Source organism: Semicossyphus pulcher, unplaced genomic scaffold, assembly GCF_022749685.1.
Source record: "Semicossyphus pulcher isolate SPU_LCO1_2020_fin unplaced genomic scaffold, fSemPul1.0.p SCAF_19, whole genome shotgun sequence".
Taxonomy (NCBI): Eukaryota; Metazoa; Chordata; class Actinopteri; order Labriformes; family Labridae; genus Semicossyphus; species Semicossyphus pulcher.
The window spans coordinates 20,033,867-20,060,563 of record NW_027211692.1 but is presented as its reverse complement, the minus strand read 5'-3'; the positions used below and the strand labels follow the sequence as shown (position 1 = coordinate 20,060,563).

The 26,697-nt window shown below is 40.1% G+C and overlaps 1 protein-coding gene across 1 annotated transcript; it reads right to left on the bottom strand.

Annotated features, from left to right (window-relative positions):
• Positions 1–17,904: 17,904 nt before the first annotated feature.
• On the bottom strand, positions 17,905–26,063 carry LOC138597010 (acetylcholinesterase-like). The gene is made up of 10 exons (XM_069668518.1): positions 26,021–26,063; positions 24,804–25,115; positions 22,876–23,110; positions 22,397–22,529; positions 22,150–22,301; positions 21,148–21,331; positions 20,279–20,586; positions 19,659–19,868; positions 19,416–19,570; positions 17,905–18,915 (listed from the first exon to the last, which is right to left on the bottom strand). Exons 2-10 carry the CDS (start codon positions 25,105–25,107, stop codon positions 18,818–18,820), a joined length of 1,779 nt encoding a protein of 592 aa, XP_069524619.1. The 5' UTR covers positions 25,108–25,115; positions 26,021–26,063; the 3' UTR covers positions 17,905–18,817.
• Between the last annotated feature and the right edge of the window lie 634 nt (positions 26,064–26,697).

The following is a 26,697-nucleotide window of genomic DNA, read 5'->3' as shown; positions in this document are numbered from 1 at the left end:
GATCAAAGTAGACTTCATTTTGGAGAAGCCAATAAAAAAGGACGAGTTTGTTTTTAAAAGGAAAGAGTGATTTGTAGAACGGCCTCGTATTTGACCAAGTTTACCTTGAATTAGAGCTGTTAATGCATGAATCAGGCAGAGAAGTGGAGTTTTCAGAATGTTTCAAAAAAGCTTTGGTTATAAACCGCTCTTACAGATAGGAGAGAGTTAGACTGGTTGTTCACTTTTTACTGATACTTGCTTATTCTTCAAGTGTGATGATTAAAAGTTTGGTATATTGACATATGCCGCGTATAGAACATGCTATTGTTGCATTTTTCATCATGTGTTTAGATCTATTTGTCAGGTGAAAGGAAATATAAAAAATGATGACTAAACCATACGTCTGACTTTAAATTTGATCTCATATTCAGAAGATACCTCCTTTGAAGAAGGACAGTCACCAGCGACAAGCAAACACTTTGCATTGTAAAAGCAGAAGGTCAGGACCAGCACAGGGAAAAGCTCCACTCCAGTTTCAAACAGCATCGTATGGACACATTAACCCACAGGATCCGTCTCCGGCACGTTCCGTGTGCGCCGCAACCTCCGGAGTCGATCGCGCCCATTCAAGTCAATGATAGTGATTCCACAGCACGCACCGCGGTCCGTCTCTGGCGCGTCCCCGAAGCGTGTCGGGTCTATTTTTGATGGAGGCTGCTTCAAAGACCCGTCAAGCTGAACAGAGCAGATCATTCCAAACAGGAAGTCACACACGAAAGCAGCATACAGCATCCGGTCATTTCAAAATAAAACACCATGTTCAGACCGGTACGAACTCCCGTTTTTTCCCGTTTATTTTAAGATCAACACAGTGAAATCTTTAAAAAAGAATACTTTTAATTAAGTAGTGTATTCAGCCATGGTAGAAGCACAAAAATCACAAAATGATTTCCATATGAGCAGATAATCAACCTCGGATGTGCAAACTGAACTGTAGTTTGTGTGTTGCTCTGCCAAACATTGATGTTATCGAATAATTTCTCAATTCTCGCGCGAGAATGTAGTTGTCCCGCAGTCTTGTAATCCCGCGAATCCAGCTGCTTGGGCCGGCCCTCAGCTGCGCTGTGGACCAGACACGCTTCCTGTGGGTGAGGGCTCGTGCCGTCGACGGACCAGAAATATTGGCGCAGACGAATCTTGTGGGATCGAGGGGTTATTCCTTTTTTTTCTTTTTAAAACTTTGTCCACAGTATCACACAGTGTTATCTCCTATTTCCTAACAGTATAACAGTATAAAAGCTGGCTCGATTTTACCTGAACGAGTTGACTACCAATTGACGAGCACTTTTACGTAAGCATATCCCGAATTATCAGCTGTACATGCAAAATAATCTTAAACACATACATGATGATTTCCGTAAATTTTTGTCACATCTATGGAGCACAAGTTGCTTGTCACATGAATTATTCTCTTGGATTGCGACAGCTGATAGCACCAAAAAAGTGTGCTCGTATGTAGCGTGGTTGAGCCTCTGACAGCCTGGACCAATTGATCCCAATCAATCCCGATTTATCGTAAAATATAATCTCTTTAAACATTTGAAATGTTTTGGTCAGTCAAAGGTGGGACTCTTGTCATGATCACATGAGAGCGTGGCAGTCCCTATAATGCTGCGCCACAGTTACCACCAGCTTTCAGCAGACAGTATTCATTTCACTACTGCACGGTGCTGTTAGTGCTGGCATTTGTTAATTGAGCGTTTTCTGCAATGATGTTCATTTGTATAGAAAGCCACCAAATTTGGCCTGAAAGTCTGCATAACGATTCATTTAAATACACAAAAACAGTACGAGAGGACAGGGGTGCATTTGACCCTTTGCGTGTACTTCAAGAAGTAGTCTTTTTGTCTCATTTGCACTTTCTTTCCATTGCACTTTGTTGCATTTGACTTTTATCAGTAAAGCTCAGCTCATAAAAAGTTGTGTTGGCTGTAAGTTTACTAGTGTATAGGGCACCTAGAAAACTGAATAGAAAATATCATGTTAAGAATGTCCCTGTAATTTATTTAATTAATCATCTCTCTTTGTGTTTTTGTTCTGTTTTATTTATCGCTGTACAGCCCTTTGAGGCTTGAGTGTGAAACAGAGATAATTTAATACATTTCCTTTGAGAAAATAAAAAGACTAAATGAATAAAACAAAAAGAACTACGCACACGATTGAAATTACTTTAAATAAGGTTAGTCAGTGGAATGGAATGCATTGTTAAGAAATGACTCAGAAATGTTTTAATGAAATACAATTAATGAGTTGAGCAACCAGAATACATTCAGGTCGAATATTAAAGATAATCAAGAAAGGAAAATAGCACCAAATGAACAATAGCGAGATGTTCAGTACGGCAATAAAACAATCCACTATCACTTGCAGGTATAAACATGGTCCTAACATTTATAGTCTGTGGAGCAAAATATCCATGTTACTGTACTTTATTCTGTGGTTTTGGGATTAAGGGATTAAATACGACAGCAGACTACGAAAAAACAACTCCTACTGTAATCCATTAGTTACTGAAAGGGAGGTAATATGAATCAGATCATGCTTTAATTTAACATGGCTGAAAACCAAAGCCCAGCTCACCACCCCTAGAGGGCTGCAGTTTCATCAAACATCTCCTGCTGTTTGCAATTGTAAAGCAAAACAGAGAAAAGAAGTCAAGCTAGCGTTAGCCAAAACTTGCAAGACAGAGCTCTCTACCCTCAAGCATCCACCACACTGCTGCTAGATCGTTTATATCATTCATTTTGTTTATGATACTTAATACTTAAGTCACCTTTCATTTGTCTTTTAGTGACAATACACAAGGACAGTCCATCCCTGGATGTCTCCGGAGCTTATTCTTTACTGTCCCATTCATCTCTAAAAACCTCTCAGTGACGCAGAGCTGCATCTGTTCACTTTTAGTTAAAGCGACAGAAAAGGAGAAGCAAAGTGTACTTTCCTTCAGTGTAGTGATTTATGATTAGTTTCTATAAATAGAAATTATACAAAGAAGTCACCCATGAATCCTGTTCCAGATCTGCCTCATTTAACTGTGTCTTCTTGCCTTCGACCCCCCTCCTCTTCCCCTCCTGGAACAAGGTCGAGCCGGCAGTTCATCTTGTTTTTTGTCTGATCACGCAATACTCTTCAAGACAAATATTTATTCTACCCTTCGGTCTCCTCCATTTAAAACTCTTGAGTGGTCATTAGAATCAATCTAGTTAAAGAGCAGTTTTGGCCAACACATTAAGCACAGGGTTCACATGCGATGAACTTTGACTTACACAGCAATTTGCACAGCAGACAACCAGGCTCCAGCATGTTGGAGCTTATAACCGTGCAAGTATTAAATCAGTTTACGTCATCTGGATTTCGTCGAATTCTCTATGTCTGTCCTGCGGTGCATTAGCAGCACAGCATCTCCAGGCAACACGTGTGTACCATCCAGTTAGTGTACTGTAGAAGTGTAAACGTGTGAATACAATTATTTGGAATACAATTATTTGGATATGCACAGATACAGATACTGTGAACAAATACATAAAAACAGCAGATTCCGCCTTCACTCGGTTGACAAAATATACTACAAATGTTGCAGCACTCCTAAGAGTCAGAACACTACTGTATATACGGAAGCCCTAAGCGGACATGAATCCATTTGCTCAGTTTTTCCATGATAACTAGCTACTTCCGGCTTTCCCATGATGCTTTTACAAGGAAATTACGCATTATCACAAGCCATAACATTATGACCACCTGCTTAATATTGTGTAGGTCCCCTTCTGACGCCAAAACAGCCCTGGCACATCGAGGGATGGACTCCTCTAGAGCTCTGAAGGTGTGCTGAAGTATCTGGCACCAAGACGTTAGCAGCAGATCCTGTAAGTCCTGTAAGCTGCAAGGTGGGGCCTCCATGGACCAGACTTGTTCGTCCAGCACATCCCACAGATGCTTGATTAGATTGAGATCTGGGGAATTTGGAGGCCAAGTCAACTCTTGAACTCGTCGTGTTCCTCAAACCATTCCTGAATCATTTCTGCAGTGTGGCAGGGAGCATTACCCTTCTGAAAGAGGGAATACTGTTTCCATGGCAGGGTATACTTGGTCTGCAACAATGTTTAGGTAGAGGGTATTTACTTTCTGGACCCAAGGTTTCCCAGCGGAACATTGTCCAAAGCATCACACTGCCCCCACAGGCTTGCCTTCTTCCCATAGTGCATCCTGGTGCCATGTCTTCCCCAGGTAAGTGACACACACAAATATCCAGCCATCCACATGAAAACGTGATTTATTAGACCAGGCCACCTTCTTCCATTGCTCCGTGGTCCAGTTCTGATGCTCACCTGGCCATTGTAGGTGCTTTTGGCAGTGGACAGGGGTCAGCATGGGCACCCTGACCGGTCTGAGGCAGAGCAGCCCCATACGCATCAAACTGCGATGCCACTGAGGAGAAAGCTCCTCCCCTTAATGTTGGTCGCAGCGTGAAAACTCTGTGCCCTCAAACCCCTAAATTGTTTGATAAACAAGTTAGACTTAACTAAAAATTAAGACAATATGCAATAAAGGGAACTTGCATGGGATGACTACGAGATCAAAGACAAGACGGAAAAAAGAAAACTAACTAACTAACTAACTAACTAACTAACTGAACGAAGCGCTGAATTCCAGTCTGCAGCCGCTGAAAACAATGGCAGAAGCAGGTGAGATTAAACAACTAATTCTGGACCTGAAAAATTCAATCTACGGAGAAATTAAGGACTTCAGGGCGGAATTTAAAGACTTTCGATCTGACACAGAGCGAGACATTAAGAAAATAATACATAAAACGGTGTATTTACGACAAGACGTGGACAAAACAAACAAAAGAGTATTGGAGCTGGAGACCAGGGTGGATGAAAAACTTGAGCACCAGAAATCACTAAAACACCTGTCGCATTATGGATATGGGAGATCAGATAGACTATATTGAAAATAAATCGAGGCAAAATAATGTGTGCATTTACAACATAGCGGAGCCGAGTGAAGGAAACATGACAATGTTCATTCAGAAGCTGTTTAAAGACTCTCTGCATGTGGAAAGGGAGTTTCAAATCACCTGCGCACACAGAATAGGTATACGGAAAGAAGGGGATCGTTTCACGAGACCAAATATTGTGCATTTTGCGAACTATGACAGTAAACGAGAGATCCTCAAGGTGGCCTGGTCCAAGAAGGAGATCCTTTTCAAGGAGGCGCACATATACCTGGACCATGACTTCACTTTAAAAGTGAAACAACAGCGGGCATCCTACAGATCCCTGCGAGAACAACTACAAGGGCAACAGGTCAAGACGCACATTATAGCTCCAGCAAAGGATGGTACAACAACTACAACAGCGCAGAACAAGCAAGAATGGATTTGGAGCGTGAAGGCATCTATAAATCGGATGGAGATAAACAGACAACTATCCAAGCGCAACCTACAGCTAAGAACAGTCAAAGATTAACGCACACTCTGTAGATCTGTAAGTTGCTTAATCGCCTGCTTGATGAACTTCATGTTTTTCCTTTTTTTCTATGAGATAAACCTGATTTATGGACACTATAACTGTACCTATGGACTAAAGAAATAGCCACTTGGAGTACCTCTTCTACCCCCTTCTTTCTGTCTTTGGTTTTCTGTCATGCTCTCTCCCTCTCTTTCTTCCTCCTGTCTTTTCCTCCCTGTTTCCCTCATTCCCTCGTTTCCTGTATGTGCGTGTATGAGTGCGTGTGAGTTGCTGCGTGTGTGAGTACCTGAATTGGAGGGCGGGTGAGTGAGTGTGTGTGTGTGTGTGTGTGTGTGTGTGTGTGTGTGTGTGTGTGTGTGTGATGAGCTGGCAGAGCATGATTTGATGTGGGGAAGAGGGTGGGTTTAATGGGTCTAAAAGGGGTTTAATGAGTTAAATATTAGTTTGGATAAAAAAGCATTTGTGTTGTATGTTTAGGCTGCTGTATTGTAAGCTGCACGTATGAAAGGGGTCAACATGTGTTAGGCTATGTGTATGAACACAGATATGTTACATAGTAAATATGGAAATGTTAGAATAAAATGCTTTATAACTGTAACCTCAAAAGTGTTAATCACTTACAACTTAGAGTAAGTAGAATAAAGGCTATAAGTGATTAAATTGTCTTAACATGGAGGAGAGTAAAAATATGAATAAGGTGGATTTGTTTTTCTTATTTACTTTTATTTTAGTTATCCCGTCCCCTTATGAATGTAATGGATTAATAAATAGGGGCCAGAGGAACAGTTGTAAAGCTGTCACTGATAAATTGAGTAAGCTTTGTTTGTACATAATTTTGAGGCGACAATTGTACACCTACACAACCATAAGAGAAGAAATGGTTGAAGAAAACCAGACTTTAGGAGCAGACAAATTGTTTTTTCTTGTTTTTTTATTAGGTTTAGTTAATTTTTTTATGTCTTTTATTTTTTTCAAATTTCTTCCATCCCTAACCCTCACTTCCCAGCTTCCCCATACGTGCCTGCATATTGCACACTCCACCACATCTCAACAGATAAGATAAGGCGGACAACACAAAAGTATTACAAAATTATAGCAGCAGGTCCATGCATTCATCAACTGCTCTATGAGTGACTTAAATATAATATCATTGAATGTTAATGGACCGAATTATGTTGTTAAACGGAAGAAAGTCTTGCTCCAGACGGAGAGAGATAAAGGGGATGTAGTTTTCGTACAGGAAACTCATCTGAGAAGACAGGAACATGAGAAATTAAAGCGAATAACCAATAGTCATGTATATTATAGCTCATGTAGCTCAGCTCGGAGAGGAGTAGCTATAATAATTAAACCGCATGTAGGCTTTGAAAAAGAAATCTGCATGGCAGACAAAGAGGGTAGGTATGTGTTTGTAGTTGGAAAACAGAGAGTGTAGAAATCTCTTTCCTAAATGTTTACTACCCACCAGATATAGGACCAGAGCTTATGTGTCAGCTGATAGAGTTACAACAAAAAGTAAGGGAGTCGTGATATTAGGAGGAGATTTGAATCTAATACTGAACCCAAAGCTAGACTCCTCTAATGCAAAGATGCATAGGGCAGAAAAAAACGCAAGTATCTTGAGAAGAGCAGGTTCGGAGACTGGCCTAGTAGACATGTGGAGAATACTTCATCCAAACAAGAAAGAGTACTATATGTACTGTATGTTACTCAGGGAGACATTTGGTGTAAAAAAACGCAGTTAAAGTAGGAGTGAGAAGCCCTTTTGATTTGTTCACTTTTTTCTCATGTTTTATAGGTAGGAGCTCAGGTAAGCAACTTGTCTTTTGTTTTCCCTTTTGTTTTCTGTTAGGTAAGATTAGGGCTAATTGAGCTTTTGATTTTTTGATTTTTGTTTGTTATGTTGGGCATTGCTCAATCTGAAGAAAATTTAAACTACTGTTTGAATTTGAATTGCTGTGCTGCTGGTATTTCTTGGGTATGGGAAGAGTGGGGGTCGCTCATCATGTTGTGTCTAGGTTTCCCATAGGACATAACAGGGAGACAGGTAGTATGGAAGATGAAAATAAATTAAAGGAAAAACGCTGTGAATTAGATAGAATAAGAACAATAGAGACGGAAAAAAAACGAAAAAAACGTATTCTTAACACTGTACATATTATCTGACTGTGGCAAACATAGGATATACTGCTGTCATAATTATCTTAATCATTTTAACCATAACTGCCGCTAGGGTTTTTGTGACTCAGCTTGGCTACTAGAAGAGAAGATACTAAACTTCCATGTCAAATAAAAAAACACTTAACAACCACTGAGCATTAGGATGAGTTCAAATACAGCTTCATATCTGAATAATGCCTCAAATTAAAATTATTTCAACTTGAGCCTGTTTGCTTCAAGGATAGAGACAATTTGACCCTGTGCATGTGAGGTTTTAAATGCCATTATGTGTAACTGGATCTTTGACAGGAAAATGGATGAACGCATCCTCCAAGATGCCTTTCTTTGGACTGCAAACACATTCCTTTTCATTTTCACAATCTCTTAAGCATATACAGATGTTCTCTAACAAAGACACTTTGTTCAGAACATCGATTCATAGCATACGCCCAAACAGTCACTGTCAACATGGGAATACAGTCATGGCCAAAAGTATTGGCACCCCTGCACTTCTGTCAGATATTGCACCACAATTGTTGCAATTACAAATGCTTTGGTATCCACATGTCTATTTCTTTTGTTTGCATTGGAACAACACAAAAAGCAGAGAAAAAAAGTCAAATCTGATATAATTCTACACAGAACTCCAAAAATGGACTGGACAAAATTATTGGCACCTTTTCAAAATTGTAAGAAATAATTGTATTTCAAGCATGTGGAGCTCCTTTAATTTGCATTTAAACTCACATGTGGCAAGTAATAGGTGCTGGCAATATATAAATCACACTTGAAGCCAGTTAAAATGGAGAAAAGTTGACTAAAACAGAGAGTGTAGAAATCTCTTTCCTAAACGTTTACTACCCACCAGATACAGGACCAGAGCTTATGTGTCAGCTGATAGAGTTACAACAAAAAGTAAGGGAGTCGTGATATTAGGAGGAGATTTGAATCTAATACTGAACCCAAAGCTAGACTCCTCTAATGCAAAGATGCATAGGGCAGAAAAAAACGCAAGTATCTTGAGGAGAGCAGGTTCGGAGACTGGCCTAGTAGACATGTGGAGAATACTTCATCCAAACAAGAAAGAGTATACATGTTACTCAGGGAGACATTTGGTGTAAAAAAACGCAGTTAAAGTAGGAGTGAGAAGCCCTTTTGATTTGTTCACTTTTTTCTCATGTTTTATAGGTAGGAGCTCAGGTAAGCAACTTGTCTTTTGTTTTCCCTTTTGTTTTCTGTTAGGTAAGATTAGGGCTAATTGAGCTTTTGATTTTTTGATTTTTGTTTGTTATGTTGGGCATTGCTCAATCTGAAGAAAATTTAAACTACTGTTTGAATTTGAATTGCTGTGCTGCTGGTATTTCTTGGGTATGGGAAGAGTGGGGGTCGCTCATCATGTTGTGTCTAGGTTTCCCACAGGACATAACAGGGAGACAGGTAGTATGGAAGATGAAAATAAATTAAAGAAAAAACGCTGTGAATTAGATAGAATAAGAACAATAGAGACGGGAAAAAAACGTATTCTTAACACTGTACATATTATCTGACTGTGGCAAACATAGGATATACTGCTGTCATAATTATCTTAATCATTTTAACCATAACTGCTGCTAGGGTTTTTGTGACTCAGCTTGGCTACTAGAAGAGAAGATACTAAACTTCCATGTAAAATAAAAAAACACTTAACAACCACTGAGCATTAGGATGAGTTCAAATACAGCTTTATATCTGAATAATGCCTCAAATTAAAATTATTTCAACTTGAGCCTGTTTGCTTCAAGGATAGAGACAATTTGACCCTGTGCATGTGAGGTTTTAAATGCCATTATGTGTAACTGGATCTTTGACAGGAAAATGGATGAACGCATCCTCCAAGATACCTTTCTTTGGACTGCAAACACATTCCTTTTCATTTTCACAATCTCTTAAGCATATACAGATGTTCTCTAACAAAGACACTTTGTTCAGAACATCGATTCATAGCATACGCCCAAACAGTCAATGTCAACATGGGAATACAGTCATGGCCAAAAGTATTGGCACCCCTGCACTTCTGTCAGATATTGCACCACAATTGTTGCAATTACAAATGCTTTGGTATTCACATGTTTATTTATTTTGTTTGCATTGGAACAACACAAAAAGCAGAGAAAAAAAGTCAAATCTGATATAATTCTACACAGAACTCCAAAAATGGACTGGACAAAATTATTGGCACCTTTTCAAAATTGTAAGAAATAATTGTATTTCAAGCATGTGGAGCTCCTTTAATTTGCATTTAAACTCACCTGTGGCAAGTTATAGGTGCTGGCAATATAGAAATCACACTTGGCCAGCAATGAGTCCAGATCAAAATCCCATAGAACACCTGTGGAGAGATCTCAAAACAGCAGTTGGGAGAAGGCACCCTTCAAATCTGAGAGACCTGGAGCAGTTGGCAAAAGAAGAGTGGTCCAAGACGCTGGAGTGAAATACTACCGCTTTCACTGCAGGCAATGGCTCAGAGCGGTACAGAATCCGAAATACAACGAGAATATACCGGTGGATCGTCTGCAGTCTACATTTCAAACCTGACAATTTTGAACAAGACATGACTCAGTTATAAATGTGGAATGTATGGGCAGAAAACAGGAGAGACTACGTGAGACGTGCCATCTGGCGGAGGTTTTCCAGGGCCCATTGGAGAAGCGGACAGCGCCCTTCAAAGGCACAAAGCCAAATTCCTTTTTCTTATTTTTTTTTTTTTACCATAATGGCATTAGCTCCCTATATTAGCATGATAGGGCTGAGGTTGAAAATCGGCGAACTGGCCCTTTAATTCTCCAAAAGGGAGGAAGAGAGACAATAAGGGACAATAAGGGAAAGACAGGAAATAAAAGAACACATATGATCAATTGTGTGCTGCAGATGTAGGCGTTTGTGCATCATCCTGCAAATAAATTATACACGTCACAAAACAAGAGCAGCATTATTATACTCCCCATCCTTGAGGATGAAAGCTTCACCATCATAGTTGCAACAGGATGAACTGAGGTGAGGGAAAAGTTGAAGTCAGGCAAAAGAGATGCTTGACGTCTGCGTTCAGACAAAGATGTGTTTATTTTTTCCTTCTCCATGCCTAAAAAACCAAACAGAATGCATAAAAATGATTTCAAAAAACATTTCTGGGACTTTTTTCAATATCCATGGAATGATGTTATTATATTTCTCCGCTTCAGCTCATCAGCAGCGTGATGAAAGGCGGCTGCCTCTCCTTGTATCAGCAGTGTCACCAAATCCCCTCTCATTTTTGCAAGTCCTCAGTCTTTCATTACCCTCTCTGTGTGTCTCTTTATCTTATTTTTCTCTCTCTTTCCAGACTTTTGTGTTTATTTTTCTTGGTCCGCATGAAAAGGAGTCATCCTTCCTCTCTGTATCTCTTGCATTTTCTTTCTCTATCCCTGCCAACTTTTCTCTCCACTTCCCCACTCTGTTTCTCACCCCTCCTGTGCCTGAACCATTTTCACGCTACTGTTGTATCCCCAATTTCTCTTCCACCTCCTGCCGTCATTTCCTGCTCTCCCTCATCAATGCAGCCTCTGCCCAGCTCGTCCTGTACGCCCCTCTTTCTTTCTCTGTTTCTCTTTAGCTGTCTGGATTTGTCCTTCCCCTAATCGCCTGTCTCATTTGAATGATGGGTGCCTTTTCTAACTGACAGCCGAGGTCAGACTCATTCTCACTTTGCCGTGGTGTTAAAGAGTGTTTTTTGGTTAAATCCAGGGGGTGTCTGAGATACTTCTTGTCATTAGATTAAACAGTTGGATGTTGGTCTTTTATGGGCATACCGAACATGACGGTGAGTCTGGTTGTCACACATTCCTCCCGAAAAAGTATAAAACAAAATGACATTTATAAGACTTATTACAGTATGAGCAATCAAAGGAAAATTATTCTCATATACCATATTCAAACATTCCTCTTGTCATTTGGACCTGAATCTCTCCGAAGTACATGGGAATGTCTGACAAAGGTAAGTGTATAAGTCTAAAAGAAGCAACAGTAATGAAAGTTGTTGTACTTTCCACAGGAAAGTTATAAAGCGATTTATTGAAGTACACAGTTTCAGAACATCTCAACATACAGGAAACCCAGTATAAGCATATAGGACTTAACCAGCATGAAATCAATGCTACAGGAGAGAAAAGCAAGTAAGAACCAAATTCTAAAAGGATTATAACACCATAATTGAAAATAAAAAAGTATTATGAAGTATTAAAGTTGTACAGATGGCACTGAATTTGCAAACCTTAGATCCAGCATAAATATTGAGGCATATTTTGGAAATACATAGAGGGTCCTGTCACATCACAGGTCATACTCAGGCCAAAGTAAAAAACTTAAAGGGGCCATATCCTTTAAATGGATATCCTTAGATTTTGCATGGGTTTCACATATTTGGGTGTTTATTGTTCACAGGGAAAAAGTGAAAACTGCATAATTACATGTTTTTCCAGAAAGACATTTTTAAAAAACCGTTCAGAACAGCTGCAGGTTTCTACGTAGAACCTTGCTTTAGCTGAAAGCGACCAATAGTCATTCAGCTTCATTCACCTCAGGCTGCCGTCTTGCACAAGCTTGTAGTCAAGTCGTTAATCGTTAGTTAGTAAGTAGTACTTACCATTCCAATACCTCCTGGCGATTCTGGCTCGTACATATAAGGCCAAATAACCGATCCTAGAGCAGCCATGTTTTCTACTACTTAGGAGTGACAGTGCAATGTGGCCCCTCCCCTACGTGTGCAATCCCATGTAGGGGAGGGGCTATGCGGTCACGCCAAATACTGTCAGCCAATCATGGCTGAGTTCTGACCTTTGAATGGCAAAACGGCTTGTTCATTTCAGAAGGAAGGAGATGCTCCGAAAAATAATTAAATTAAAATATGTTTACAATATACAAATGAAACAAACGAAACAAACTTCACTAATTCAAAAACATCTTAGAATAATAGAAAATTGATTGCAGAGCTAAAATATTTCCCCTTTAAAGCTTTAACAACTTGTAGCTTCCTTCAAATTCGAAATACAATCATAATATAATTTTATAGATTGGGACCAAGGATCGTTTTTGATATTGATTAGTCTGCAGATTAGTTTCTCACTTTGTTGAAAAATTTTTAAAGAGAATAAAAGAGAACAAAATGCCAGTCCCATCATTCCAGAGCTCAGTGTTGCCTTTTCTCAGACCATCAGTACAGAACTCCAAAATGTCAGTTAATATTCATATATGATGAAAAAAAAGTTGCGGCCCTTATGGAAAAATAACTGAAACGCTTATCAATTATCTAAAAGTTGGCCTATTCCCATAGTTAGTTTAGAATTTAACTGCTAAAAACAGCTTGAACTTATGACCAGACGCAGATAAACAACAGACATGTCATTTGGTAATTATCAAACTATTTACTTGCTCTATTTAAGTTTTAAATAGTCTTCATGACATCTTTTGAAATATATGAAGACGTGATTTAAAAAACATAATTGAGGAACTGAAGTAGGACCAAAAATAATATTCAGTGAAATATCCACTGAGAATGTAAATTTCATGAATGCTTCAGATGTCATATTAAATAGTTTTCTATTTAAGCACTGGAACATTTCTGCCTCATGTGAAACCAATGTCAGTGTCCCACATCAAGCAACGTCATCCTTATCACAATGTGTTTTTCCTTGACTGTGCCTGGGGGTTGGTAGTAATCTCACATGACACGCAGTGGGAGGTGCTGTCCTTTTAATTAATGATGCTGTCAATGTCATACGCATTAATCGCAGCTCACCCCTGATATCTGTCAAAGTGTCATGTCTGAGGACTAAACCGTGGCACTGACATGAGTCCAAACAGCAAACCTCCTGTGAGGCAGCTGCTATTCGCTCCAAAAATATAATTTGTCTATTATTTGCTGATGTAACTATCATTTTCTGAACTGCAATGATAAAAGAGCAAAAAATACAAATAAATGCATTAAAGAAAAAAGCATAAAGTTTGTATTTCTTACAAATAATATACTATATTATGTAGGCTATATGTTTTTCTCTGGTTCTACTACACTGTAAATACGTCAGACCCTCTACCTCTTATATAGCAACCTAATTCATAACAATATTTATCTCTAACTTGTCCTTGTTTTAAGTGTAGTATGTCAATTTGTTTGTCTGTACATTGAGAGCAATGTAAAACCAAAGTCAAATTCCTTGTAGGCCTATATGCCCTGATACTTGGCCAATAAAACTAATTCTGATAACGCTGCTACTTCAGAGTTAATAAATAAAACTGATAGCAGAAGCGTCAAAGAACTCAAAACCGACATTTACAGACAATAATGTATGGAGCTATTTTCGCTATTTTAGTGGCTAGCTTTCTGAATGGCAGTTAGTCTTCTTGTCGGCCCACTACCACTGTAGCATGTAGCGCGATGATCCTTTCAAATCTACCATACTAAATACTTTGATGTATGGCAAAATACCCCAAAAGGCTACTTTGGGAGATAAAATGTTAGCATGCCAACACAAAAAGATGATGGACATATTGCATATTAAACCTTTTTTAGCAGCATCTATCTTTTTAATCAGCATGCTAAAATTAGCATTTAGCTCAAAGTTCATGCCTTGTAGATTTAGCTTACATGCTGTTGACTCTAAGAATAGTCCAGTGTTATTATTATAAATGATTTTTCCACACAGTCAAGCAGGTGCTCTATCTTTTCATTGCCAAGACTGTGGAGAATTACAGCACAAGTCTCATAGCATCTCTTAGAAATAACACAAACATATTTATAGGCTGCTGTGCTGTTGGATCAGCACCCAGGATCTGTAGCACATAAACTCAGATGACATATTTGCGTTTCTGGCATTAAATGGAGCGCACTAAAAGTAGCATGTCTACCTAACCTTATACTACACATAATGTCTCTTGTTTACTCCTTCTGTCAAGAAATACAGGCTTTGTTTTGCTCACGAATACAGACATACTGAGAAGAGGATTAAACCATAAAGCTGGCCTACCTGCTCTACCACCTGAGCCATGCAGCCAGCAGATGGGAATAAAACTCTACCTCTCATCAGTCTACTTATCATATAATACAATACTTTATGTTACTATTAACGTTAATTGTAAATTTTAAGGGTTTCTAAACACTGCTTTGGGCACATGATTGTCACTCCGCCTGTTGAAAGTGTCTGCATATTGCGGCACGTGGCGAGCCAACAAAATACAGAACAGCTGCAGCCAAGGACAAAAACCCTGCTGTCCCACAGAATCATTCCCACTTGAGGAGCAGGTAAAAAGGTTAAACAGCCGTCCACTTTCAGCCTTTCTTGAGCCCTGTGGTCATGACAAGAGAGCACATTACCTTGACTTAGCATGGATGCTAAGCTTCAGCTAAAATAACTCCTGTACTGTACCTTCAAAGACTTCCATGTAATCGTTTACAAAGATCCTTTTTGTGTTCTTTTCTTTGTAGTCTTTTTCTCTCTCTCCCCTTCTCTCAGTCTGTCTCACGCTGCCTCTTGTTCCAGCTCACTGTCTTTATCTTCATCCATTATGGATGAGGCACACTGAAGACAATGTGAATCTCTTTGGAAAATACGAAACGTTTTCAGAAACGAGGGAGCAGTGATGTCACTGCTGATGTCAGTGGTCATGTCTCAACAGACCTTTTCCTGAACAAACCCCTTCCCCAACTTTGATGCTCTCACGCTGTTCAAAGCTGAATCCAAAAGGACGCTGTTACACCACATCCTGTAAGCAGTGCACTCACACACACGTACACACACACTTTGTACCAGATGCTCAAACAATGTAATTATTTCTTTACCAGAGGATTTAAACTGGATTCAAGGTCATTCAACTTCAGCACTTCACGTCTCTCCAACATTTCATTAGCTTCTTGTATCAACACTGTGACCTTTTGTCAGCCACACTGTTTATTATCACGTCACTGTCTTCAATGACAGAACCAGGAACAATAACGCAGTATGCTAAACTGTGAAACACTTCAGATGACTGAATTAAATATCATTCAACAAGAATATTTAGGCATTTTTACATCAAATTACTTGTGATTACTTCTAACAACTTTCTGTTGCTTGAAATGGTGTGTGTAAGAAAGGACTGACTACAGTTTTGCTTTGTTTTTTATCTGCCTTGGCATTTTTAAAGCCTCTGACCTGATTATGTATTTCCAAAACAGCTCATACATGCAACAAGGACTGTAGTTCAACTGCAAAAGGCTGTCGCTCATGCATAACCATTAAATCATGAGTCAAAATGAAGTGACTGTGGCTATGAAAAAGTCACCGTCACCCTGTCTTTGTGAAAACACTTCAGATGCTGATTCCAAGAGTCAGAGGTTTCACATTCCACTTTGTAAAGTAAATGGTAAATGGACTGTACTTCTACAGTATAGTGCTTTTCTAGTCTTCTGACCACTCAAAGCTGTTTTCTCACTACATGCCACATTCACCTGCATTAACACACTGATGACAAATGCCTTAGTTCCAATCTCCAAACAGTATCTATGCCCATTCATACCAGATAGCTATGCCAACGGGCCCTTCGACATGTGACAGGCATGATCAGGGATCGAACCGCCAACCTTCTGATTGAGAAACGACTGACTCTACTGAGTCACAGCCGCCCCAAAAGAAAGTAGTTCTTTATTTATATTCATAGCTTTCACGTGATGTCACGTCCTCCGGGGAACGCCCCCTTGGAAGGCAAAACAATGCTGTCTTCTGCTGCCCGCCAGCTTTTGAAACGAGTGATTCCCGTTGTCTTGCCAAAATGCCAGATAGTTGCTGTGCAACCGGATGTACAAACCGACGAGGAGAAGGAGATTGTGGATTTCTGCCATTAAATTTGCCCAAATCCGTCTCAGGGGAGGGCAAACAATGGCAGCTGTTGACAGGCATGCACATAAATCACGTTCAGTGAGGAGACTGCATCTAAGTTTTTAATATGGGACGAGCCGACGGGAGGGACGGCGCGGATCAGAGACAGACGATCCATAGTGTGATCCTAGCAGTTTATCCGAATTTATAATGTGATCCAGCAGTGAGCAGTTTATAATCATGCTCTGCCCCTGACTTCATAGCGTTGCGATCGGTCCCGTATTTCCGTGAAAACCCTTTATAAAGCATAAAATACGTCTTCACACGCTGTGATTGAGAAAAGCCAGAGGTGATCCACGCATAGTTTATCAGTTATCATGCCGCGCGGGGAGGAGACAGACCTTAAGAGAGGAGCAGACATGATGCAGACCTGTGTGTGTTTTGATGCTCATACCTGAATCAATAACGTGGCGATCCGTCCGTATTTCTGCGCACAGTTAAAGTATAAACTTTGTCTCCACGGGCTGTCATATGCCCATATGCTGTGTAGTTATATATATATATATATATATATATATATATATATATTTCACACAGAGAGATTTAGAGGGGTATCAGGCTCCATGATCAAAGTTTGACGGGATGCAAAGCCAGGGTTGCCAGGTCCGCGCTTTTTCCAGCTGAATTGGGCTCCTTTTGAAGTGTCTTTGGAGGTGTGAGGCCCTGTGCGGTTGCACACTTCGCACAGCCCATTCAATGGTTCTGACTCATATGTTTGGAATGTCACAGACATCTTTTGGGTATTGCGGCCCCGTACTAAACGACCTACGGCCCGGTACCGGAGGTTGAAAACCCCTGATGTAAGTGACAGTGGCAGTGTTAGGTGACCGATTCTCCACAAGATATATGTAAACACCGCCAAAGTGGAGCTCTGGCAGGGACAGGGTTTTTAATGACAGCCGCTGGTGCTGAATGTTGACCACACTGCCCAAAAGCTGAAGTTTGTCTTCATATCTTTGTTTTTCATTCGTTAATAGGTGATTCAAATATTCATGATGGGAAACAGGAGGAAAATTGACCGGAGTCCAGCGTGGGGCGCCATGTTGGTCCATTGTTTCGCCCTCCAGGTCACCGCGCGTGTCACATGACTGAAAACTATGAATAGCACCAGATCACAACAAAAGTTATCATATGACACTAACATTTAGAGCAGGCCTAGACCGTATGTTTTTATGTAACATTTGAGCACCTACATTTTGATTTGAATTTTACAATAACAGAGCGACTTTGCTGCTACCAGTTGAAGCGCATGTTCTAGAAGTTGACTGGGAGGAAAAACATGTTTTTATTTCTCTGCAAACGTCACACAATACAGCTCAATTTAGTAAACTGAAAACAAAAGGAATAGCACTGCGTAGAAATAAAATAGAAACATGTAGCCTATCAATACTAAAAATCTACTTTTGAACCAAGACACTGGACTAATATATGAGCAGTTGTATACTAAAGTAACAAAATTAAATTGTAGTGATCAGTACTGACGGTAAATTAACCAATTTGGCATAAACTGCAGACTCCGTCTTAATGTAAATCAATGCCTCTCTAAAAAAAACAACAAGACATTTAATGTATTTTATCAGACAAACATGATTCATAAAATTAACTTTAACTTCCCCACTGAAAGACCTGAAACATGTGTTTCATGAGCATTACATGGACTTTATTTTTCAATACAATACATCAATATAAATCCAGAGCATCCCTGATTGTCTTTGAGATGAAACCGTCTAGTAGGCATTAAACACTGATCTTTTCTTCCTCCTCAGCACCACTTGTCAGCAAGGAAAATAATACATCTTCTGCAGGAAGTTACCTTTAAGTTAACCGCATTATAGTCACACACTTAACGCAGATTTTAACCATAGTTAGTGCACTCACACATTTAAATGCATTAGCATTTCCTGTAAGCTGAATTTCTGTATTTCCAGACTGTGCCATGATGACAGTGGTATAAAGGTATCGCTTTATTGGAACAGTTGCAACAAACAGGAGCTTTCTCTGCCAATGGTATATTTGGCTGAAGGTCCCAAAATGCAAATTTATAGAAATTAAGAGTGGAGCATTCCTTAAGCCAAAGCCCAAACTCAATATAGTATGAAGCAATTTCCCAAATTTTTCAGCAAACAAATTAAATGTATACTGAAAATTAATTCCGTCTGCTATTTGTCATGTAAACTATTGCACCGCTAATGGCAACAGCCAAGTCCATGCTGTTATTTCACTCTAAAACCAGGTTAAAGTCAAAGCCAATAAAACAAGGAGGAGAGTGTAATTAGAGCAGAATATCATCCCATTGGCCTTGACACAAGATAGCAGATCATCTGTGGAAAGAGAGGCAGACAGAGAGACTTTTATTTTGTTATCTTTGAGGATGTTTAAAGCTTACATAAAACAGTGTCATACTTTGCATGAACAATCTTATTCTAAACAACTGTGTATTGGACTTAAAGCTACGTTGTGTGTTTGGATTACAGACGAAGGGTCATTTGCATTGTGCTGATCATATGTTGAGTATATGTACAGATGTGCAGTGTATGGTGTGTATTTGGAGGTGTATAAGTATAATGCACCCTGTGTGTGATCAGTGCTCAGTGAAGTGATGACTGACCCTTCAGTCCTCCCACTCAGACCTCCAGATCTGGTGGAGCGGAGAGGGAGCAAGCTGGGATACAAATCTCCTCCACAGGCTAAAAACAAGGCAAAACGCCTTCCTGGCAGAGCCTGATGTAATGCCTCCTACTAAAGATAACTGTATAGAGTTCTATGTGTGAGTGTGTGTGTACTGTATGTGTGCAACATGATAGAAATATGTGTGTCTAACCTGAGACTTTCTGTAGATTTGGCATTAACTTGTTCCAGAAGCGACACTCTTTAGCTCTCAGCATGCTCTTTTGTTCTGGATGGTTGTAGTTCAGAGTGACATACTGCTCTTCAGGGGCGAACATGGGCCAGCTAGCTCCATCAAGGCCTGGATTCCTGAAAAAAAACAATTAAGACAACTCATCAGTGTCACGAGGGTCCTCACACAGCTTGATTGACTGATTGCCTGTCTGATTATGCTCACCCTGTTCGTGCAAAGTTGGCCCAGTGTTTCATAAACTTCTTGGTCATATTCACTTCATTCTTTGTGTATCCCAGGGACACATTCAAAGGCATACCAAAGACAAACTCTATCTCATCGCCGTGCATGGCGCCCATCCATGCTGGCCAGGGATTGACAGAGGACCGGTGGTCGAATGAATAAAGGAAACTCTTTCCACCACGTTGTGAGTACCTGGGGAGAAAAAAATCATAATACTGAACTATTTTTGTGCTGCACTATGTCAGGTAAGCTAAACCATATGTTATAAACTCACGAAATGCTTATTGTTCCTTTATGGTATTTTTTAAATCCACTGTGTCTTTCTGTTGCCTAGAACAACAACTCAAGACCTTGAAGATTTGTCAAATGGCTTGCTTCTAAGGCCATGCTTAAAGGAAAATAATGATCAGAAAAAAATGGTTCGGTTGTGACTGTTACATTCATTAATGTCTTAAATGGCTTTTACTGTTTGTTTTACCACCTAGGTAAGAGAACCAAAACCTTCCTTTTCGGTCCATTTCTGGAATTTTAACCTTACACTTTAAACTTAACCTTCAACTTTAACTCAAACTACATCGTTAAAACTCAGATTTGCCATTTACCTGTGAGCGAACTCTAGGAGAGAACAAAACATTTGGTCTCCAACCAGACTACCCAGGAAGTCACGATTTTTCATCTTGCTATTCTCGTCAGTCCAATCCGTGTACTCGAAAATGGCAGCTTCTTTTGCGACATCACTGGCATCTGACATGGCAAGGGCAACTCCATTCAGGAACTGTTGTCTGGAGATGAGGCTCTCACTGCTGAGGCTAAAACCAGGCGCGCCATACAATAGGAAGTAAGTCCCTTCATCTTTGTTTAAGCCAAACATCACCTCTTGCTTTTTGAGGTTCCCGGAACTCAGCAACGCCTGCAGGGGTGAAAATGGTTCAGGGTTCATGATTTTGTTCATCCCAAACAAGGATTGAACTTGAAATGTCCAGGATAAGTTGCAACTTTTTCGCTTCGATGAATGGTAAATTGACTGTACTTATCTTCCGACCACTCAAAGCTGCTTTTACACTACATGTCACATTCACCCATTCACACACTGATGGCAAAAGCCTAAATGCCAGTCTCCAATCAGATCTATGCCCACTCATGGCTATGCCAACAGGAGCAATTTGGGGTAGCAGTCAGGGAGTCAGTCCGATTGAGAGCCGACCGACTACCACTGAACCACAGCAGCCCTCAAGAAATTAGCCAGTGTGCTAGTTTTAAAGACGGGCTGAAACTAAAGAATTAAAGTAATGCCGAATACAAAAAAGTGCTTTGGGGCATTAACATTTGCTATAGAGGCCAACTGATGTAAGATAATGAAAATAATGGAAATACACTTGTTGTTATATTATGTGATATATAGGCACTTTTACGCCTAATGACGAAAGCAAAGTATCTACCCACCCACCCACACACAGAAACACACACGTACCTCAACTGTATCCGGTAGGAAGTCCCCATCCACAACAGGGCCAAAGGGCAAGGCTATAATTGAAGGCTTGGTGAGAACGTCATAATGCTTCGATGTAATTTTGGAAGGATCAGCTTTTTGCAAACAAGCTTCCATCAACTGCATTGATGTGGGACATCCTAGCAAGCTGGCTAGCTTCATGGATCTGGCGAAGAGAGGAAATAAAAATGTATTGATTTATTGATTGACTGATCATGTGCCGTGTTCTTTGAGCTAATATTAGCCACAGCTGGCAGGCAGCTGCAGCGAACATAAGCCACAGCTTGCAGGCAGCTGCAGCGAACATTAGCCACAGCTGGCAGGCAGCTGCAGCGAACATTAACCACAGCTGGCAGGCAGCTGCAGCGAACATTAGCCACAGCTTGCAGGCAGCTGCAGCTAACATTAACCGCAGCTGGCAGGCAGCTAACATTAGCCACAGCTGACAGGCAGCTGTAGCGAACATTAGCCACAGCTGGCAGGCAGCTGCAGCGAACATAAGCCGCAGCTGGCAGCCAGTTGTGTATTGTTGTTTCCATAGTTGCATTTGATGAATCTGTTATAATGTATTCACTCTAGCAGGTACTTTAGGCTTTTTACTCACAGCTGAAGTATTTTATAAATTCACAGATGCTTTATGTAGGGATTTTGGTTTGTATTCAGAATGTTTCGGATTGTTGTTTGTTACCATTCAGTGCCATATTTTCTTTTCAATAGTAATAAGGAATTATTTATGCTTGTGTTGTACATTTAGTAACGTGGTTTTCAACTGTATACCCAGCATAATTGAATGTTATTTTCCTGTAGTAATATTATTTGTAATTATTTGACTTGTCAAAAATCAAACACTCCAGCCCCCATAGCCATTCCAGTCTAATTTTCTGTGTTAGTCACTGAAACAGTAATTAAAAGGGTCGTGGAGGAAAAGATCAGTTACTTAATAAATAATATTAGTAGGCTACTAAGTGAATTATTGCACCCTACCTCTGCCAGGCCTCAGCCTGGCTGGTTATGGCCCAGGGTGCATTGGGAGAGCCACTCTGCATCACAGCTCGTTGAAAAAGACCCTGGCTGCCTGGTGAGATCAGGTGGAAGCCAACAGATGCTGACCCAGCGCTCTCACCAAACAGAGTCACCTGGAAACAACAGTACAAATCTTTTTTTTGATTTTTTGACTAGACTTAACAAACCTTGTTATTTGATTTGAGGGTTTAAGACCCAAACAACTTACCTTTGAAGGATCACCTCCAAAAGCAGCAATGTTATTGGCTACCCACTGGAGGGCCAAGCGCTGGTCCAGCAGGCCTGCATTTCCCCGGACGTTCTTGTTGTCAGGGAGGGACAGGAAACCAAGAGATCCAAGTCTGCCATAGACAAGCACAGGATGACGAAAGATGTTGACAACATTTAGTCAAAGATGAATTACACCTTCGGTTACTTCTGTAGATTTGGCAATAATCCAAGTGAATAAAAGGGAAGGGCACTGCAAAATGTCATAAGGACTTTCCTGTTTATAGATTCTTTTGTTCTACCTTTAGCACCCAGCTTCCATTTTGATAACCTCTTTCTTTTATGCAACTTCTGATGTAGGCAAGACTCCAATGTCACACCAAGTATGTAAGGGGAAAACCTGCTCCATTGTTTAACATCAAGGAGTGGCTATAGCCACTCATTATTATTATTTATTTCTCAGTTTACTCCCGTTCTTACCTGTAATTCATTGATACCACAACAACTCCTTCAGATCTACTTAAGAAACGACCATCATAAATGTCCAGAGAGGACGTTCCTCCCGTGAACCCGCCTCCGTAGATCCAGACAAGGACAGGAGCCAGTGCCAAGTTGTTCGGCTGGGTTTTGTTCAAATGTGGGGACCACACATTCAGGTACAGACAGTCCTCACTCAGAGGAGTGTTCGGGTTCCACATCTCTGCACCTCTGAACCCTGAAAGAATGATTATATAATACTGGTCAATAGAGACTGATTAGGATTTCAGTCCAGCAATTAAAAGGAACTCTTATCTATGTTGCTACAGATCGTAAAGTTCATCCTCATTCATGGATATAAAAAGCATTACTAAGATTAGATATTAAAGCTTTACTTCACTTAATTTAATTTGCTGTTTAAAATAACTCTCAAATGGTTACAGAAAAATGATATAAATAAATAAATACATTCCTGTTTTTCCCGCTTAATGAGCACCACTTTGTCCAAAGCACAAACAGCGGTCTAACATCACTGCCTTTTGCCCATGTCTTTCTGTGTTGATGTCTATATTTGGAGTGTGTTTTGGGCATTTCCTCCATACACACGCCTGGCACAGGTTACAGCTGACTTCCACACAACCCGTAACAGGTGGCTGGGTCTATAAATAGCAAAGAATCCATGACCCGCCCCATTCCGTCTCTTGGGTGGGGAACGGGGCCGTATCAAATTATAGTTGTGTATTCGTGCCTACAAATGTGTATGAGCAGAAGCGCTTTTGTTTGCTCAACTGATATAAAGGCTCATAAAGATATTTGTGCTATATATATCTAAGATTTATTACAGTCTACAATACAGCAGTAAATGTATTATGTTATACAATACAGTAATAAATCATTTAATCTCTCATAAACTGTGTGTGCTTTTACTTGTGTGACATGGTGTTGTATAACATCCCTCCCCCACTGAAATGCCTAAGTTCACAGATTGACCTTTTAATTGATCTCTTATTCAAACATGTTCTTATATGGGCTCCGTTGATGCTTTCTCAAGCTTTGGTCACTCAAGTGTGAGAATGCACCAACAAAAGCAGATTAAACAGCATCTTGTGCAGCTTTAAGTCTGCAAAGTTTCAACTTAAAGGGGAAAACCATTTCAGTTGCACATGGAAGTCTGTTTCTAGTCATTTTTTCTACTTTCTGAACCAGTAAAGCTGTTGCATAACATTTTCTGCTGCCCCTGTGAACCTGCCTGATGATGTCATAGTGATGTCATTAGGTTTATCTCAGGTCGGATTTGGAGATTTAAAATTTTCAACGAAAAGTCTGTTACACAACTTTTTGTGGACGACGACAGACGGACACCACCAAGTTGCATTATGGGAAATGGAGAATGCAAGGTTTTGGGAGCTTCAACTATTCTGAAAGGAACTTAAAGCCAGGATTTCTTGCCCTTCGCTGGACCAGTTTTGACCTTTTAATTCCTTCTTTCAAATCCGCTAATTTTAAGGAACTTCTCCAGGGACCAAATGATGTTTGGGATGATTGTATTTGCAACATTTCATAAAGTCATACAGGGAGTTCAACACATGAGAAGTGCTTGATAAAATTATATGGCCTTTAAAATGCTATGCTACTGATTTCTTTCCTTTTCTTTGCAAGAAATGTGGTCCAGTGGACACTTGAAGTAGAAAATAAAACCTGAAAGCGGTCGACATAGAGAGTAATATAAAATACCAGGCATGTCAAGAATCCTTCTCTGACACCTGCCCAAAAATAACTACCTTGAGGACTTGTCGACTAACATTTCAGTCATGTATTTGAACACCTTTTTTTTTTTTTTTCGCAGAGATTTTGGACAATAATACCATGTACACCACTTAGTTTACAGTCCATGGAAGGATTGTGTCCATCTCTATAAACATGAAACTTACCTGGAAAAGCTGTATCCGGAATCTGGTAACAGGTATTTGGGAACTTCGTAGAATCCTTCACCCCCTCCCATCCTGCTACCGGCTCTGGAGCTCTGAATCTCAGTTTCCCCAGAGGTGGTTTTGCATAAGGAATTCCCAGAAATGCTCGAACCTCACCGCCCAGTACTGACAGCGACTTCCCTTGAACTTTTCCATGCTTTGTATTGATTAAAAGGTCATCTTGGGAGACGGGGGATGCGGTCAGGAGATGAGGCAACAGAAGAAGAAGAAGGGCGAAGTGTGTACACAAAGAGTCTGTCGCCATGGAGAACCCTGGGGAGAGAAGAACAAAAACACAAACAATTTATTATAAATAAAGTAAATAATTAGCTGCAATCTTTACATCTATTTTACTTCCATTTCACTATTTTACCTCTGTATTAGAGTTTTACTTTTTAAGGATTCTCTGTGCTTTCAACATGAAATGAACTTTTTTTTTTTTTTTTTTACCTTAGAGTAAGAACCTCAGGTACCTCAGGGTGCTGTCTCGGAAATAGTAAATGCCAATACAGATTTATGACAGCAATCATGGTTAATTGTTTTTACTACACCTGGCAGGTCCAATTTCAGACACTGTGATATGACTGATCGACACTCAAATATGCCAGCATGCATATGCAGCGTGCACGAAATATTAAACAAGTAAACGATTGTTTGTTTATGTGTCTAACACTTTATGTGGGCCATGCATTAAAGCATCTGGCAGAAAACAACTGTCGCTTTCTCTGCATTTAACTCGCGCCTTTGGCAAAGCAAAGTGTGGATCAAAGGTCCACTCAGTTCTGTGCCACAGAACAGCGGGTGAGTGTGTGAGAGAGAGAGAGGGGAAGGGGGGTGAGTCCCGCGGCAAGTGTGTCACTTTAGTAACGTCTTATTTAAATCCTCAAATATTTGGAGACACCAAGGCCGTCAGTGACTATGAAGACGCAAGTGGCAAGTGACGGCGCGCGCGCAGCAGACTTGTGGAGCTGTTTTACTTTGAAAAGACACAGACTGAGCAAATCGCTTCTGGAGGAACCCCCGCGCGCAGCCGGGTTGCAATAAGAAGACGCACGCTCTGGGGAGAGACGCGGTTACTCCAGAGGTTCAAACACACGACTTTAAAAATAAATGATAGGCAAGATCTTTAATGTCAATCTACCAATACATAGTCATAGAAAGCCTAAATGACGTCTTACCTTAACAGATAGCAGTGTTTGTCTGGCATGAGGGAATGAGGAGGGAGCGCTGATGCGATGAAGAAGGCGTGGAAAGGGTCACTGTCCAGCGTCTGTCGGACTGGCCAAGTCCCACACCCACAGCTACAACCTACAACCTCTGCTGCAACTACAGCTACATTTTATAATTGTATGAATGATAATATTATTAAGGGTTATAATATTAATAATGATAACAATATATGAACATAATGTATAACATAATCATGTTTTTTAGTTTAACGTTAACGGTTTTTTTTTTGTTAAAGCCCTAGCACTCAAAGGAAAATATTGGCGTAATATTTGAAAACCTTTAATACTTTATTAACATTTAATATAAACCATGATACTTCTCCTACTTTGACCAAAGTGATTTCGTCTTGAACTGAAACACGCAGGACAAATCTGCCTTGATTTTCTTTCTATCACTTTTATGCGCTGAAAAAAAAACAAGCACTTAATTCACCCCCCAAAAAATATTGAATACAGTCCAAGACAATTCAAATTATGTTCCCTGCTAATTTATCTACATCTCTTTTTTTTTGTTTTTTTTGTTTAACTTGGCTTGTTAGTTTCTCCGTACCACAGGGTGCCTGGCACCACTGTATTAGGAACAGGCTTGCACATGTGATCTACATGTTGGCAAGAGTGAAACTTCT